The sequence below is a fragment of the Nannobrachium achirus genome, assembly GCF_963921795.1.
Source record: "Nannobrachium achirus genome assembly, chromosome: 6".
Classification (NCBI taxonomy): domain Eukaryota; kingdom Metazoa; phylum Chordata; class Actinopteri; order Myctophiformes; family Myctophidae; genus Nannobrachium; species Nannobrachium achirus.
The window spans coordinates 32,090,214-32,106,912 of record NC_137815.1 but is presented as its reverse complement, the minus strand read 5'-3'; the positions used below and the strand labels follow the sequence as shown (position 1 = coordinate 32,106,912).

The window sequence follows — 16,699 nt, the reverse complement described above, 5'->3', positions numbered from 1 at the left end:
AATTAATTTCCATACAGATTTGAGGGACTTAATTCAATTCAATTGACAGGGTGTTTTGACTGTACTTGTGCTGCTCTATATTTTTGTCTAATAAAATATTCAATCAATCAAAAACATTGGATAAAAAAAAGAAGAAAAGATCCAAGCTGTTTACAACTAAGTATAAATCAGACGTAACTTCTGTGGACAAGGCAACAACAAATCTAATGGTCTGCCATCAATATTGTGCCTTTTTCCAACCGCATTGTATTCATTCATTCATTCATTCATTCATTCATTCAGGGTTCCCACGGTCATGAAATTCCTGGAAATATTTTGAAATTAGGAAAATATTTTTCCAGTACTGGAAAAGTTTTGGAATTGATCAAGGGTCCTGGAAGGTCCTGGAAAAGGTCCTTGGTTATTGATTTTGTTAATACCTCTGAAATGACAAATTAAACATTTGCCAAATTGTCAAATATTAGTTGCGGAAATTGTGAAAATAGCAGATCTACATGCTGTGAGCATGTAGATCGGCTATTTTCACAATAAAACCGTGTTATACAAAATTCCTCAACTCTCTTCAAATATGATTATTTTGGGGGTCACGGCCTGAAAAGGTTGAGAACCACTGGCATACACTACCTGTCTTTGGGCATTGCGCATAAGAGTAAGTGACTCGTTATTGAGCTGAATTATTGTTATATAGTCCTGGAAATCTGGTTAAATATTCTGGAAAGGTTTTGGAAAAGTTTTGAAAATTAATTGGTAAAGATGTGTGGGAACCCTGTTCATTCATTCATTCATTCATTCATTCATTCATTCATTCACTAATTCATTCACTCATTCACACAGTGCTGGTGGAGGCAGCCACATGCAAGGCACCAGCCTGCTGGTCCTGTGTGAGCCACTGTGTGTAACCTCGCCTCTCCTCTTTGTGCAGGGAACCACGGGCCTCGAGGCTGGGCGGCCTCCTACCTGGAATGTGGGGAGAAGAACCAATCACCTGTGGACATTGTGGACGAGGATTCTCAGGTTTCCCAAGAGTGCCAGGAGCTAACGCTTGACAACTTCAACGCCAAGTCGTCCAACGCGACCACCATGAAAAACACTGGGAAGACAGGTGTGTGTTACGTACTGCATGTTAAATCAAACCGCTGATTTCCCCTGACCCCATGCACATGCACATGCACATGCACATGCACATGCACATGTTAATTAATTTAACTCTTGAGTCCATTTGTGCACAGAGGATCAGCATTCAGCACTGTTCATTTCTGGCATCAATTAAATACCAAGGGCAGTGTCTAGCTAGGGCCGTCACTATTTTGACATGATGATTAACACTGCAATATATGAATAAAATTTGACATGACATGACAAATTACCTAAATATACAAAGAAATTATTGAGAAATTATTAAGTGTTGCACACTGAAAATAGCAGATCTACAAGCTCACAACGTGTTGCGCTCAGGTGTTGTGTTTGAAAAATAGCAGATCTACAAGCTCGGCTATTTTCAGCATGCAACCAAGTGTAAAATCAGGCATTACGACCCATCAACACTGCTACAGCCAGCATGCAGTGAGTGCAGAGCTCACCTCAATCAGGGAAGTCAAGCAGTTGACCTAATCATGCTTTGGGGATTTTTTTGTTTGTTTGTTTGTTTGTTTTATGTAGTGTTGTTACAATACCATTTTTTCCTTGCCGATACGATATCCGAGACCAAAATCTGCTTATCAAACGATAACGATACCGATCCAATACCAAAAACTTTTTTTTTCTTTTTTCTTTTTTTAAACCACCGATTGGAAGTCAAGGATTGACGTTCGTCAACTTGACACATCCTATGCTCTGACTGTTCAGACAGCTGCTAGCTAGTAGCTGCTGCTTCTTCGCATCGGTCAGTCCCAAACGGGGGCTGTGGCATGGAACGGCGGCACATTTTTTAGAGAGAGAGTTAAATAGTCGCAACGTTTTTTTCTCTGCTGGGAAAGAACGTTTAGCGAGCTAGCTGCGTGCGTGTGTTGTGTGTGTGCGCGCGTGCGGGAGAGAGAGAGAGAGAGAGAGAGAGAGAGAGAGTGAGAGATGAGGAGAGTGAAGCGGAGCGACGGTGTTTATTAGACAGATATCTTGTGTTGTTTATAGCTAATAATACAGTATCTGGCTTAAAGTCCTGTTCGCAATTTGGTGTTAGGGGAGTTTCTCACCTGAACTGAGTCAGTGGGTCCCTAGACATGAAAAATCACTGAGGTGCTCGTCCGCCATAGTGCCACGAATGGCGCAATGGCCAAATCAAATATGGCTGCCATCGGCTAAGATGAAAATCCAACTTTTCTGTTACTAGGTGTATATGCACATGTAATACCTCTATTTGGACTAATTGTGGTGTGGGGTATTCATTTCCGACATTGTTTTGACCATTTTGGGTGATTTGGACCTCAAAAGGTCATGGTCAAGGTCATTTTGCTATTCCGAAGACTGTGGGCCATAACTTGGCCATTGTTAGGAGTAAAAACAGGTGCAGTAGGTCTAAATCAACTAATGCTGACATGTATAATTCATTTCTGACATCGTTTTGACCATTATGGATCATCTTGTCTTTGAAATATCAATGTCATTGCCATTTTTCAAAAACGGTTTTGTTCATTACTTGCACTTTTATAGTATTTTTTTGTAAGTTTGTTACTATTTTATAGTAAGTTTGTTTTGTTTTTAACAAAAGACATACTAGTGAGAAATACAACAAGTAAACATCCACATTTAACTTTAAAGGGGGGTTTTAAATGGGTGTTTAAATGAGCAAATAAGACTATTTACGAATAAAAGTGACAAATAAAATCACACAACAAAAGCACACACAAAATTCAATAACAATTTCCCTCAAAGTGCACCATATTGTGATTGTGTGCATCCAAGTTAGTTTGATGTGTTTTTACAGGATGTATTTGCCATTGTTCCATGGCAAAATATGATGCACCGATATCCATCAGCAAGGCAGCATATACTCGAGAGTGTGTTCCTTGCATCCATCCATGTTCCATTGGTTCTAGTCTTTCCTCAGGTTCCTTGGCTGTTGCAAGCAGGGACAAGACATGCACTAGAAAGGTGCCTTGTTTGTCTCAGCAGTTGTACTTCTCTGCTACCAATGCTGTGTCTTGTTCTGTCAAGGTCTTTGCCTCTCCAAAGTTTGTTAGATATTGTATTCGGGCAGAAGCCATAGCTGCATGCTGGCCCATGCAGTCATCTCCAGTTTCCAAGGCATATGTCCCCTGATCACTCTCTTGGCTAGTGGTGCTCCAAGATGAGAGACTGCTTGATGCTGTAGAAGCATGTGCCACTGCACACCTAGTGCCATACTGCTACCAGATCTACTTAATCCCCAGTGCTTGGAAGTATCACTACGACAACTCTCTGGGGTCCACTCATAATCCTTCATTATTCCCTCCATTAGGTTAGGGTTATGGGTAGGTTTAGTTATAATAGGGCCAGTTGACTCCACATGTACCAGCAGCTTGGTGACATCCTCCTCAATCTAGTTCAATCGTTGGGATCTCTTCACCTCCAGCCCCTTTTGCAGGGAGCCACTCATCATCATCAGAGATAACAGAGTAGACAGACGCACCCATCCCTCATCAACTTTACAAATTCTGGGTGTCTGAGGAGAACAAACAGCTCTCCAGCTGTGTGTGCTGTGTGTTCGGAATATGGTGTCCATTCAAGCTTGTGGCGATGTAGGTAGAACGGCTGCCTTGGAATCTGAAGGTTCCAGGGTCGATTTCTGGCTCCTCCTGCTTATTTGTCGAAGTGTCCTTAAGCAAGACACTGAACCCCTAACTGCTCCCGATGAGCACCTTGCATGGTTTCATGGTGTGAATGTATGTGTGAATGTGTGTGTTAATGGGCGAATGTGAAATACATTGTACAGCGCTTTGGAGAAGAGCACTATATGCTGTAAATGCAGTCCATTTACCATTATCAGCTCTGTTGTCTCTGTTGATGATGTCGCTAGTGGAGAAGAGATCCCAGACATCTTGAATAGGATTGAGGAGGCTGACACCTGGTGCATGTACAGCCTCCATTATAACTAAGCCTATCCCTAACCTTCACTAACCTAATGGTCAGAATAATGGGATGTCGGAAATATGAGCGGACCCCAGAGAGTTGTTGTCTCCATCACATTACTGCTATACTACAGTACACCCCATATTTCCAAGCACTGGGGATGAAGGAGATCTGGCAGCAGTATGGCACTGGTGAGACTCACTTCCACTGCATCAAGCAGTCTCATCTTGGAGCACCACTAGCCAAGACAGTGATCAAGGCACATATGCCTTGGAGACAGGAGATGACTGCATGGGCCAGGTGAGGATTAAACATGTAGTTATGGCTTCTGACCGAGTACAATATCTAACAAACTTTGGAGAGGCAAAGACCTTGTAGACACAGTATTGGTAGCAGAGAAGTACAACTGCTGAGACCAACAAGGCACCTTTCTAGCGCATTTCTTGCCACCTGCTTGCAACAGCCAAGGAACCTGAGGAAAGACTAGAACCAATGGAACATGGAACAGGGCATGACATAAAGGCTTGTCCTGTTGTCCGGGACAAGTGCCCATACTATGGAGTGGAGGGAGCAAGGGGGGTCATTAGCTGTCCTTTTGTTATTATTTCAATGTATGACATTTTTATCCGGACAAGTGACTTTTGTCCCCGGACAAGTGAATGGGAAATATACTTGTCCAAAGGACAACTGCCTCAAAAAGTCAATGTCAAGCTCTGATGGATGGAAGGAGCACTTTGACTTTAGTACACTCCTGCCATGTCTGAAGCAAGACACTCGACACTGCAGTTCCGTGCATCATATTTTGCCATGGAACAATGACAAATCCATCCTGTAAAAACACCTCATACTAACTTGCATGCACATAATCACAATATGGTGCACTTTGAGGGAAATTGTTATTTAATTTTGTTGTGTAATTTTATTTGTCACTTTTATTCGTAAATAGTCTTATTTGCTCATTTAAACAACCATTTAAAACCCCCCTTTAAAGTTAAATGTGGATGTTTACTTGTTGTATTTCTCACTAGTATGTTTTTGTTATAAACGAAACAAACTTACTATAAAATAGTAACAAACTTACAAAAAATACTATAAAAGTGCAAGTAATGAACAAAATCGTTTTTGAAAAATGGCATTGACATTCATATTTCAAAGACAAGATGATCCTTAATGGTCAAAACAATGTCAGAAATGAATTATAGATGTCAGCATTAGTTGATTTAGACCTACTGCACCTGTTTATACTCCTAACAATGGCCAAGTTATGGCCCACGGTCTTCGGAATAGCAAAATGACCTTGACCATGACCTTTTGAGGTCCAAATCACCCAAAATGGTCAAAACAATATCAGAAATGAATTCCCCACACCACAAGTAGTCCAAATAGAGGTATTACATGTGCATATACACCCAGAAACAGAAAGGTTGGATTTTCATCATAGCCGATGGCAGCCATATTTGATTTGGCCATTGCGCCATTCGTGGCACTATGGCGGACGAGCACCTCAGTGATTTTTCATGTCTAGGGACCCACTGACTCAGTTCAGGTGAGAAACTCCCCTAACACCAAATTGCGAACAGGACTTTAAGCCAGATACTGTATTATAATTAAAGACTGTTGCGTCCTCAGACTCCTCACACAAACGTCCACTTGTACTGTATGTTTGGGTCACTATAATGCAAACTCCACATGTAGAAACGTTTTATTTACCTGCCACAGTGTCAACCCCTTACCCCTGTATTGGATTGGTGGATAGACTGGCGTACTTGCCGATTCAAACATGATCAAATAAAGCCGCATCGGATATATATATTTTTTCTTTTTATGCCTTTATTGATAAACGTACATTAGACTGAATTGGGGAGAGAGGTCGTCGGGATTGAGACTCGAACCCGCGACACACTGGCAGGATTATTAACAGCCTAGGTGCCCAGATGGCTACACCAGCCATCTGGGCCATGCTTCGGGGGATGTTCTTAGGTAACTATAATAAACAGGGATACATCTGTCTCAGTGGGACCTTCATCAGACAGACATAGTCTTCTTCGAGTCCGTAGCAGATGTCAGATTTCGTTCTGCCAATATCGGGCACAGGCTGATGGCGTATAGGTTCTGCCAGGTCAGGAGCTATCGGCACATACAAGTATACTGTAGGTGCGTCATTGATCAGCAGCCTCACATGTCTTCTGTCTTCTAATTCCTCTGTCCAACCATTCAAGACATACAGAATACCACCACTTACGTATAACAATTATACAGTGCACATTATTCAGGCAAACACAGGTCAATAGTTAACAAAGACTGGATAGACTGGATTGGCTTCAGTATGGAAGGAATTTTGTAGCCATTCAATTTCACTGGAAGGTTGTGGAGATTTGGGCTACATTTCCTCCATATACATTTCCTCCATTAAAAGTATTCATTATGTAAATGCAATTGGCATTTTGGTCACTTCAGTAATATCCACTGCATTTTAAACTAAGTTTGTATCAACTTTGTTGAAAGCCTGTTTTCCGGGAGAGCACTACACCACAAAGACATGCAGTAGACCTACTATATAGCTCAGGGAAATCAGTGCCTGCAAAATGAGTTTATCATGCATTTTTACCCTCACATTTCCATATTTTTCCACTACTTGACTTCTTGCTTCTTTTGGGCCGGCAGGGATTTCGCTATAGTGGGCTGCACACAAGAGTTCAAGGCAGGGCACCGACCTCCACGCTCTGCACACAGATGTGCCTGCTGTTGACGCCAGCTGTGTCAAACTAAGGAACCCATCAATAGCACTACTGATAAACATTCATGTTACCACCCTCAAACCTGACGCCAGGGACTGGGCACTGTGGGCAGGGTAAATTGAGTCCATAAAATTAAGGTTAATTAAGGTTACTCTGTCACAATAGCCCGGCAGCTACGGTCAGTTCTTTTAGAAGAATTGTTCACTTTGTGATACAAGCACCAAATTTTACACAAAGTTTCCTCTGGACCTACTTTTTCCAAAAAGCAAGTTAGCCACTCAATTAACTCATACAGTGCCAGGCGACTTTTAGAGCAACTTTCTCACTATGGGCTTCCCTGCCAAGCGACTTTGGGCGACTTTTACTTAGAAAAAAAAAAAAAAAAAAAAAATTTAAATCTTTTTGGACATGCATGTTCCACCCCCATACAACCCCATCTTTATACAGGGCAGCCATCTTTGTTTACATAACATGTAAAACATAATGGCTATTATCTCAAGAATGCCTGAACGGATTTCCAATCTTTTTTTTTTGTTTGAAAGCTGTGAACAGCCTGCACAAACATGGTGCATGATCTGTGCATGGGTGTGCATGATCTGTGCACTACAAATTACATGGAAGTCTATGGAGAGGGCTGGCACTAATGCCACTTGAGGGCATTTTTAATTGGCAGTAAGTGAGTTAAAAGGTTTGGGGTTGGGGTCCCATTGACTTTCTATACAGTAAAATAATACAAAAAAATAAATCTGCTTCAAATAGCATGTGAGGGGTCAAACGAGGGGTTTTTCATGGTGCTGAATCCATTGTAAGCAACTGTTTTGCACAAAAAACATTCCTTGGGCTAGAAAGGCCACCACAAAACTATGGTTTAGTGATGAGTCATCACTTTTCACTGTGGTTTTCACGCTTTTGTGGGGGCCTTTCTAGCCCAAGGAATGTTTTTCGTGCAAAACAAATGCTTGCATTGGATTCAGGCTCATGAACAACCCCTAGTTTGACCCCTCACTTGCTACTTATAGCAGATTTATTTTGTTGTATTATTTTACTGTATAGAAAGTCAATGGGACCCCAACCCTATTTGTTTTTAATTGAGTGGCTATCTTGCTTTTTGGAAAAAGTAGGTCCAGAGGAAACTTTGTGCAAAATTTGGTGCTTGTATCACAAAGTGAACAATTATCTCAGTAGAGGCCGGGCTACAATGACGGGAGCACGGTGGCACAGTCGGTAGCCATGTCGCCTCACAGCTAGAAAGTCCCGGGTTCGATTCCCGCCGGGAACGCTGTGGGCACTGCGTGTTCTCTCCTCCGCGTCATCAGTGCCATACCCTAGGTGGGGTTGGCGAAGGGGCCTTTCTGTGTAGGGTTTGCATGTTCTCCCCGTGTCCCCTAGGGTAGGTAGGTACCCTCAGAAAAAACATGCAGTAATCCTGGTCTCTATACTGCCTCCCCCTGGCCAGCCAAGATTAAGTATCACACTGGATATTTTTATTTTCTTTATTGAAGGCATTTTTTCATTAAGGGCAGACTTTTCTTGCAGCCCCTCGGTCATTGTTACTTAGCTGGTTACTCGGCTCCCTATGCACATAGCGATTCTTCAACTTGCTTGGTTAAGTTGCAGCGCTGCTACTTCATGCAATGGCTTTGAGTCTTTCTTTTAAGTGAATTCTTCAGCTGAAGTTCAGCTGAATATAAAATCCCTGGACCTTTTAGTGTTGAGGTCTTGACCTTAACTGATCACTCCAAGTTCTCTCCGCGTGTGAAGAGTGTCATCCTTTGTCTTTGATCTTAATGAGCCTTGTTAGTTACCATGACGACCAGGGCAACTCAGGCGGCACAGCATTGCTTCGGGCTGCTTATAGAAAACCACTCAAAAGATTGAAATAGCAGATGCAAATTTTTACTGCATAGCTTCTATGAGGCACCAGTGTTGATTTTGACAGCAAATTTAGATTTTGTTAGATTTGACCCCGCTTGTGTTTATTTATTCTGCAACTGCTATCAGGCTGACTCATTTTGGACAAAGCCTTCATCAGCGCATATTAGTTCTGGACTGTCACTATTTCCTCCTTTTCATTGCAATTTATTGACTGTAGTTGAACACCCACAGCTAGGAGAGGAGGCAATCAGATGAGGCACACCTGCTCCACGTTTTGGCTTCGGGCGGCTTATTTTTCCCATAGAGAAAGACCTGACCTGTTATTGTGAGGGTGTAGTTTTGTTTTTGACTCCTGTTGCCCTCACAATCTCTTGAAACCAGGTATACATATAAATTAGGTTATTATTAAACCGAGCTTTTGTAGCTTGTAGATCTGCTTTCTATCTGTGGAAATGTTGGTGTAGAGTGGAATAAAGAACAGAGCCTGAAGTCAAGTTTACAAAGTATTGAGAGTTTTAAGTTAATGTCTGAAAATACACAGCAAAGAAACAAACAAATTATAGTGCTGTCAAACAAGTCTATGAAGCTATCTATGAGAATCTATGAGAAAGGTCCATCTTCAATATGTACTTTATTGGGTACTGTGTACTGTTTCATGTCTCTGATTCTCGGCCAAGAGGTGCTTGGCCCAAAAAACTTGATGAAATATTGATCGAGCACTTATTAATCCTAGCAGCAGGATTTACAGTACGTAGAACTTATATCTGTGTTGAATAAAAGACAGCATTGAAGTGCTTCTACTATTTTACCTACTGTATACCTCAACTCTTCTGTGGAGGTCCCTGTAGCCGGGTGGTTTGGGCGCGCACCACACACACTCTGAATGCCTGAGACCCCGGTCTGATTCACGGGCAGGCTGGACCTTTTGCTGCGCTCTATCCATGCTACGGGAGGCAGAAAGCCCAAAGAAGTACCTAAAGTTATATGGGTTCATAATTATCCTTTTGAAATATTAAAATATCTAGGTCTCCATGTGGTCAACTATCAGTTGAGTTAATTTTGTCCATATTTGAGCCCTAATCATCCTTTCACAACAGCATACTGTATGGTCCAAGCCTGACTGATTCAGCTCTATACCCTTTTACCGGGGGCCTTAAATGTCCAGACTAATACTTGACCTATTTCAGTCTTTTGATCCTTTCCGCCATACTTCACCATAATGAGGTAGATTGTAATTTATAGTGCATTCATACAGCCACAAAGGACCACATTTTAAAGGAGAAATCAATCACTTTGCTCTATGAAGTGTGAAATTGATATTTAGCCAATTACTGTAGATCACCTTAACCTTAACATACGTTGAATCATAATTGTTATGGTGTGGCTCTGAAAGGTCTAGCCATCCCATAAGAGGTATTGGCACCAAGTTTCTTGTGCACATACTGCACACTAGAGGTCTTCACGGGTCCAATTTTAACTACCCGAACCCAAATGGACCCGGGGAAAATGGAGCCGGACCCAAATGGCCCGTCTACAGTATTATTAGAAATTTGAGAACCGTTACCCGAGCGGCACCGAGACATTTTGGAGCCGATCCGTACGGCCCCGCCTGTTATTAGAAAAGTTTGATCCGATACCCGGGAAGAGAAGTCTGAACCGGAGCCGAGATCCGAAATGACCGAATGTCAACGTTATTATGAAGAGGTGTAAATATTATTTCTTTCTTACCATTGCATGTTGCTGCTTGCCCCTGGACACTAACGTATTTCCCAGTCAATAATTCGGACAGGAACAATAAATCCATGTTTTCTTTAGATGTGTAAGCTTTCTTCTTAGCCATTGCTAATGATAATCCACTGTTAATTTATGTCGCAGCAGAGCATGTGGTTTTGTTCATCATTAAAAGCAGTGCCAACATATTTCCTGCAAGTCACGTGACGTGACGCAGCAAGGCAGCCAATAGCACTGACCGGAGGAGAGAAAAGGGGGGTACAGGGGTGACAGATGTAACAGCCAATCGCCGGGTCCATTCGGGTATCATGGAACTGACGTTCTAACAGCCAGAGAACCGGGGACCCGGATCATACGGTAGTGGCACCGACCCGGCACCGAGGTCACTGCTTGTGCATGGACCCGGTTCTGGGGTGGATCTCGGATCCACCCGAAGACCTCTACTGCACACACACTGCCATTAGGCTAATAACTCTACACATTGTGTTAATTAGAATGTTTAACTTTTAATTTTTAAAATAACTTTTTATCATTGAAGTCATTGGGTCTGGGATTGTCTAAATTTGTGGACGGATTACATCCTAATCATATATAAGGAACTGTAATGCGGGCAAATCGGGCTGAAACCTTGCCCAAAATTATGGAGTAATACGTCATAGATGTGACATAGACGACAGCAAGCGACCTTAACTTGGTAGCGCAAAGTATGTGGGGAAAATAGCATTGCGGCACGATCACGCCTGACCACGGTCATTTAGTATCTAGACAATGCAGGAGCAAATTTGCTTTTAACAACTGTGTCGGTGGGACAGCGATATCATACGCCTTTGTGCACTGCGCTAAATGGCATTTAGCCGCCTTATGCCTGACAGAAGAGACGTTGGTTTAAAAGAATATTCTACTTTTATCCCATGTCCTTGGTTGATTTGGTTCTTTAACTATTTGATTAATGCTGACTCAACTATATAATTACTCAACTGAAAATAGTGCTTTAGTAATCCAAAGTGTATTGGTCAAACCCATGTTAAACCTGATGTTTTAATTGAGCACCGTAGACCATAGATCTTAAAAGTTACTCGCAATTGATTCCACCGCTTTCCCTCGCGCCCTGACCCGCTTTGAGATCGAGCTTGTTGGCCGCCATCCCAGCCAGTATACGCCCCAACCAAAACGTTTCCCAGGCAAATTTCAAACAACCCTCAAGCAAATTCATGAGGAATTGGAAGTTGGTACCCCTAGAGAACTGGCATTGATCAAGGGTTTACTCTTGCACCAGACTCCCTTTCTTCCACAGGCTGTGATTCAAGGTCTTTTTGGCTTAGTTTCTAATTCCTGCTCTCCAGCACAGCATTTCTAACCCATTTAGACCTAGAATTATTGAATGCTTTAACCAGTGAAAAATAGCAGATATACAAGCTCACAGCGCGGCACCGAGTGCCGCGCTGTGAGCTTGTAGATCTGCTATTTTTGAAAAAGTCATGAAAATGTGTGCAAATCTTTGAATATATGTATTTTCAAAGCGAACGGTTGTAACTCAAATTTTGCTTCTGGGTGGTCCCTGGAACTAGATATTTTGAAATGGGGGTCCGTGGCCAAATACATATCATTTTGGGGGTCCTTCACATGAAAAGGTTTGAGAACCTCTGACATAGTAGTCTCTCAAGAACAGACTAACTGAGCTCCAGTTGAAGTGAAAAGGATCTTTTCTTTGACGATGGTTGGCCAGATTGCTGACATATAGTGTTTCCAAAAACCTTAGAAGGATTCAAAAGACACTTATAGAATCAGGTCAAAATTCGAATTTTCAAGATTTTTCAAAAAATAGCAGATCTACAAGCTCGCAGCGCGGCACTCGGTGCCGCGCTGTGAGCTTGTATATCTGCTATTTTTTTTATATTTAAAGCATAAAATATTGCGTCATAATGTGTTCAGGCCTAAATGGGCTAATCAAAGTTCCAGGGCCAGCCGGCACTGCCGGCCCTCCCCGCCTTCCGCGTAGGATTTACAGTAGCTCATCAACGATACCAGCGGCAATCCTTTATTAACAACCTCTGTTACTGTATGGCTGCAAATTAGTTACACTATTGTGTGCAGGTGATGGTGAATTCTTGCCTTGAGTGTAGTGATTTCTCGCAGTGGGGATAGAGCCTGCTGTGTGCTCGGAAAATCTCCTATCATCGCAAGGCCTTTTCCTGTGTGCTGAAATACAACGTTTAAATATTGGATTCTTTCTCGTCTCGTGGCAGCGGCTCACAAATTCCACATAAAATTGCATGTCTCACATTCATCCCGCTACCAGGTCCCCACTTATCTTTCCCTGGATTAGTCCAATATTTTTTTTCTCTGTATTTGTTCTTTCTTGCGGTCCGTGGCATGTTGTCCATTGTCTCTAGATTCTACCAGTTCTCTTGGTGCGGGCTGCTCGCCATGTGTCATCTGTGTTTACTGTAATTTTTGTTTACTGACAGTCTGTGTTTACTTGTAGTCGCCGCTCGTCCTCCTGGTCTGCTTTGTGTTGTGATTAAAACCTGGCCCTCGTCATCTGTAGTGGGTTAGTTAAAGCTACACTCAATACATTCTATGTCTGTTGTCTCCCTCTCCCTATGGAGGTAACTGCAATGATGTCTGGACTAAATATGGCAACGCGTCTAGTGTCTTGTCCACTGCAGATACTGCTTCAAATAATTCACTGTCAACAAGTAGATGTTCTAAGTGATGTACCCGACATCAGGGTAGACATTTCTCAGTGAAAGAGTACGCAGAAGACCTGCTGGTTATATTTTATTGTATGTAAGACTTTTTAGCAGACACACACAGACGTCCCACCTCTCCCAGAAGTTCCAGGAGTCTCTATCAAAAATCAATCAAAAATATCAATTTACAGACAAAATACATCCTTTCTGATTGACTTTTGATTTGGACCAATCCGCCATTACAAAATAAATAATTGACAATGTCATCCGTCAATCCGTGCTTAGCAACCTTTGCTACAAGTATGACTTCTTCCAACATCAAAGCTGGGGTGAGAAAGGGTGCTGGATGTAAAGTCAGTGAATTGAGTACACAGGAGGACCCCAATGGGAAAATCATTTTTTTAGCAGACCTGGTATTGCAGACTGTACTTCCCTGTACCTGTTCCTGCAAACTGTTAAATAAAGTATTTAGTAAATCAGTCAAACATGATATGAAAATTGATGTAAACTGACTGTATGTAGACCATAGTCAACATTGTGTTAGGAGGACTCTGTGACGGGGGTGATGGATGCTCATTGCTCCCTGAAGTCAGTTTCTCCAGGGTGGGGCATCTACATACTAGGGCATTAACGACTTGATTGACGATTTTTGCAAGTCGACTCGACTCCGTAAATAGTTGAGTTGAAGTCGACTTTATCGGTTGATGACGTCATCACATCACACACGACCCCCCAATTATTTTGGGCGGTCCCCAGATGATTAACTTAATGTGCAACATTGTTTTCTCACTCAACTGTAAACAAACCAACATAAAGTGTAAGTATATAGAGGGTATCTTCACATTTCTAAAGTGCCAATTTAAGGACTTTTTAATACCTCTAAAATAACAAATTAAACATTGTCCAAATTGTCAAATATATAGAGGCAGAAATTGTGAAAATAGCCAATCTACATGCTCACAATGCCTCGCATCGTGAGGCGTTGTGAGCATGTAGATCTGCTATTTTCACAATAGAACCATGTTATACCAAATGTAATGTAGCACTGTAATATTGGATCATTCCGTCCTTGACAATAAGCAATCCTACTGTTTGAATGCTGTACAGAAGCATGCATGGAGCAAAAATAATGATAGAAAAAATACAAAGGATTTTTTTTTTCAACTTCAACTTTCGACTTTCTCTGGTGGGAGTCAACTTGTGTAATGAAGTCGACTTTTTCGTTAATGCCCTACTACATACGCATACAGATTGGTTAAAATGACATGTTATTCAATGAAATACACAGTGAAATACAGTGAGTCCCGGATTGTAGCTTTAATCCTCCTCTAACATTGGAGGATGAGCCAACAGAGTGCTGGATGTAATCTGGCTAATGATGTGAGCTGAAGAGGTGCTAAAGCTTTATAGGTCCATCACTGTAACAGTCAGCCACACCACACGGTCAAATCAAATCCAAAGAGTGTTATTTTTCACTCTTAAACTGTGCAAATTGAGCCATATTTCATTTGTTTTTATAGATATACTGTGTGGATCTTTCTGTGCAGCTAGCGGGAGGATAATTCTTTGGCATGATGGCGGTTCATAAGCCAAGTGAAATTAAAGTATTCAGAGGAAATGCTGATTATATTTCTAAAGGCGGTTTAAAAATCACATTTAGAAACTGTTCAAGGCAAAAGCACTTCAATGATTAAAAGAAGTTTGTCATAAAGTATTTAATATTTTAACCGTGCATTCAAATGAAGCACAGAAGACCGCAATGTTTGTTTCAACTTGAACGACTCTCTGTGAGCCAAGCTTTAGGAATTGCAGCAGTCAGATTGCATCTAATTCAACTTCTCAAGCCATCAGATTCAGATGCATAATCTATAGCAAAGAGGTACAGCTGTGTATTTGAGGCAGTGGTTTTACTAAATACATAGAGGTATGTTCCGATACATTCTTGAGCCTGCCTTGTAAACTCAGTACTTGTTGAAATTAATTGTATTTGCTCTGGAGAGAAGGTGGATAGTCTAATGAGTCCCCAATATTTGTGTATTAGTTGCGGCCTTATGAAAACCTACAGATCATATGTGTGCGTCCATCACGCCTCTGCCCATATATGGACATAATTGTGTCAGTCTCATGGTCCATGACGTCAGACATCTATGATGTCAGTCATCTCCATATTTGGGAAAATATGTCCACATTTCGGCCAACTTAAACAACCAACCGCAACGCGAGTCACACTTGAAAATGAATTCCGTCGTTGTCCCTTTTATGCCCATATATGGAGATCCCTGATGTCCTTTAGCAAGACACTGAACCCCTAGTTGCTCCCGATTGCAGCTTGGTGCCTTGCATGGTTTCTTCCGCCGTCGGTATATGAAAGTGTGTATGGTTGAATATAATGCAAAATCGTTGTAAAATACCTTGGATATTGGTGCTATATAAATGTGTGTATCTTATACACCGGGCCCATTGCAAGATGCTGTATTCTGTCAGCAACATGAGCCATGCCTTCTTGTGGTGTGATTACTCATTCTTTCTTGTTTTGTGTTGTTTTTTCCCCACCAGTTGCCGTCCTTCTGAAGGATGACTACTTTGTGAGAGGTGCAGGCCTGCCTGGCCGTTTCAAGGCGGAGAAGGTGGAGTTCCACTGGGGCCAGAGCAACGGCTCAGCAGGCTCAGAGCACAGTGTCAGCGGCAGGAGGTTTCCTGTAGAGGTACGACAAAGTACAGACAACATTATAATAGGTCTAGGGATGGGACGATATGCGACATTATCGTTTATCGTGATAAAAAACCCTCACGATAATCGTATCGTGGAGATTTAATTTATTGTGATATCGTCCTCCGTCATGCACTGGGATCAATTCACCTTTTATTTGCCGAGCTGCATATCCATTACCACTTAAACCCTCAATAATTGGTAAAAGGTACTATAATATACGTACTTGATACATCAAATGTCTTTGCCAAAAAATAGCAGATCTACAAGCTCACAACGCGTGTTCCGCCCCAGGATAATAGTTTTGATTATCGTGATAATATCGTAAATCGCGATTTCTTTTGTCACAATAATCGTGATATGACATTTTCATATCGTCCCATCCCTAAATAGGTCTCGGCAATTAACCTATTAATTATAATATATCGAAATGGAGGGTTAAATGAAATTCGCACCAAATACGTTTTGTTGTGCGAGTCCTGTTTGCAGATATTTATTAGAGTGTAAAGTTTCAAGCCACCAGGCTCTTCCTCAGACTTAACAGTAAGTGTGAGGTCACTGTAATATAATTTTCTGCAAACAAAATCTTTTTTTTTTTTGAGCAGATTCTATTTATTTTGCTCCCTGTAGAGCTAAAACACCCTGCATGATGACAAGTGTGCACGAAGGAAGCTCTGGAGTGAACAGCAACAACAGCTAGATAAGAGTTAATGTTTGCAATCCAATTCAGACCGATGATGATTCATAGACTGACGTCTGGATAACCTTTCAGTGGTCATGGAAAAGGATGATGTCTTGAGGTATAGATACCTAAAAGAGATATGTACACTGAAACTGACGTTGAGTCGGATGTTACAATGTTTTGGTTAAACGAAAAACATATTTTCTTAAAAAGTTCAAGCTAGTAA

General features: G+C 41.7%; 1 protein-coding gene across 1 annotated transcript in view; it reads left to right on the top strand.

The window, feature by feature from the left end:
- Window positions 1–16,699, top strand: part of LOC308286475 (receptor-type tyrosine-protein phosphatase gamma-like) — a 187,532-nt gene that overhangs the window by 79,866 nt on the left and 90,967 nt on the right. The window contains exons 3-4 of the mRNA XM_080727510.1: window positions 923–1,102; window positions 15,638–15,786. Of these exons, the coding sequence (XP_080583636.1) occupies window positions 923–1,102; window positions 15,638–15,786 (329 nt within the window). The remainder of the gene's footprint in view (window positions 1–922; window positions 1,103–15,637; window positions 15,787–16,699) is intronic.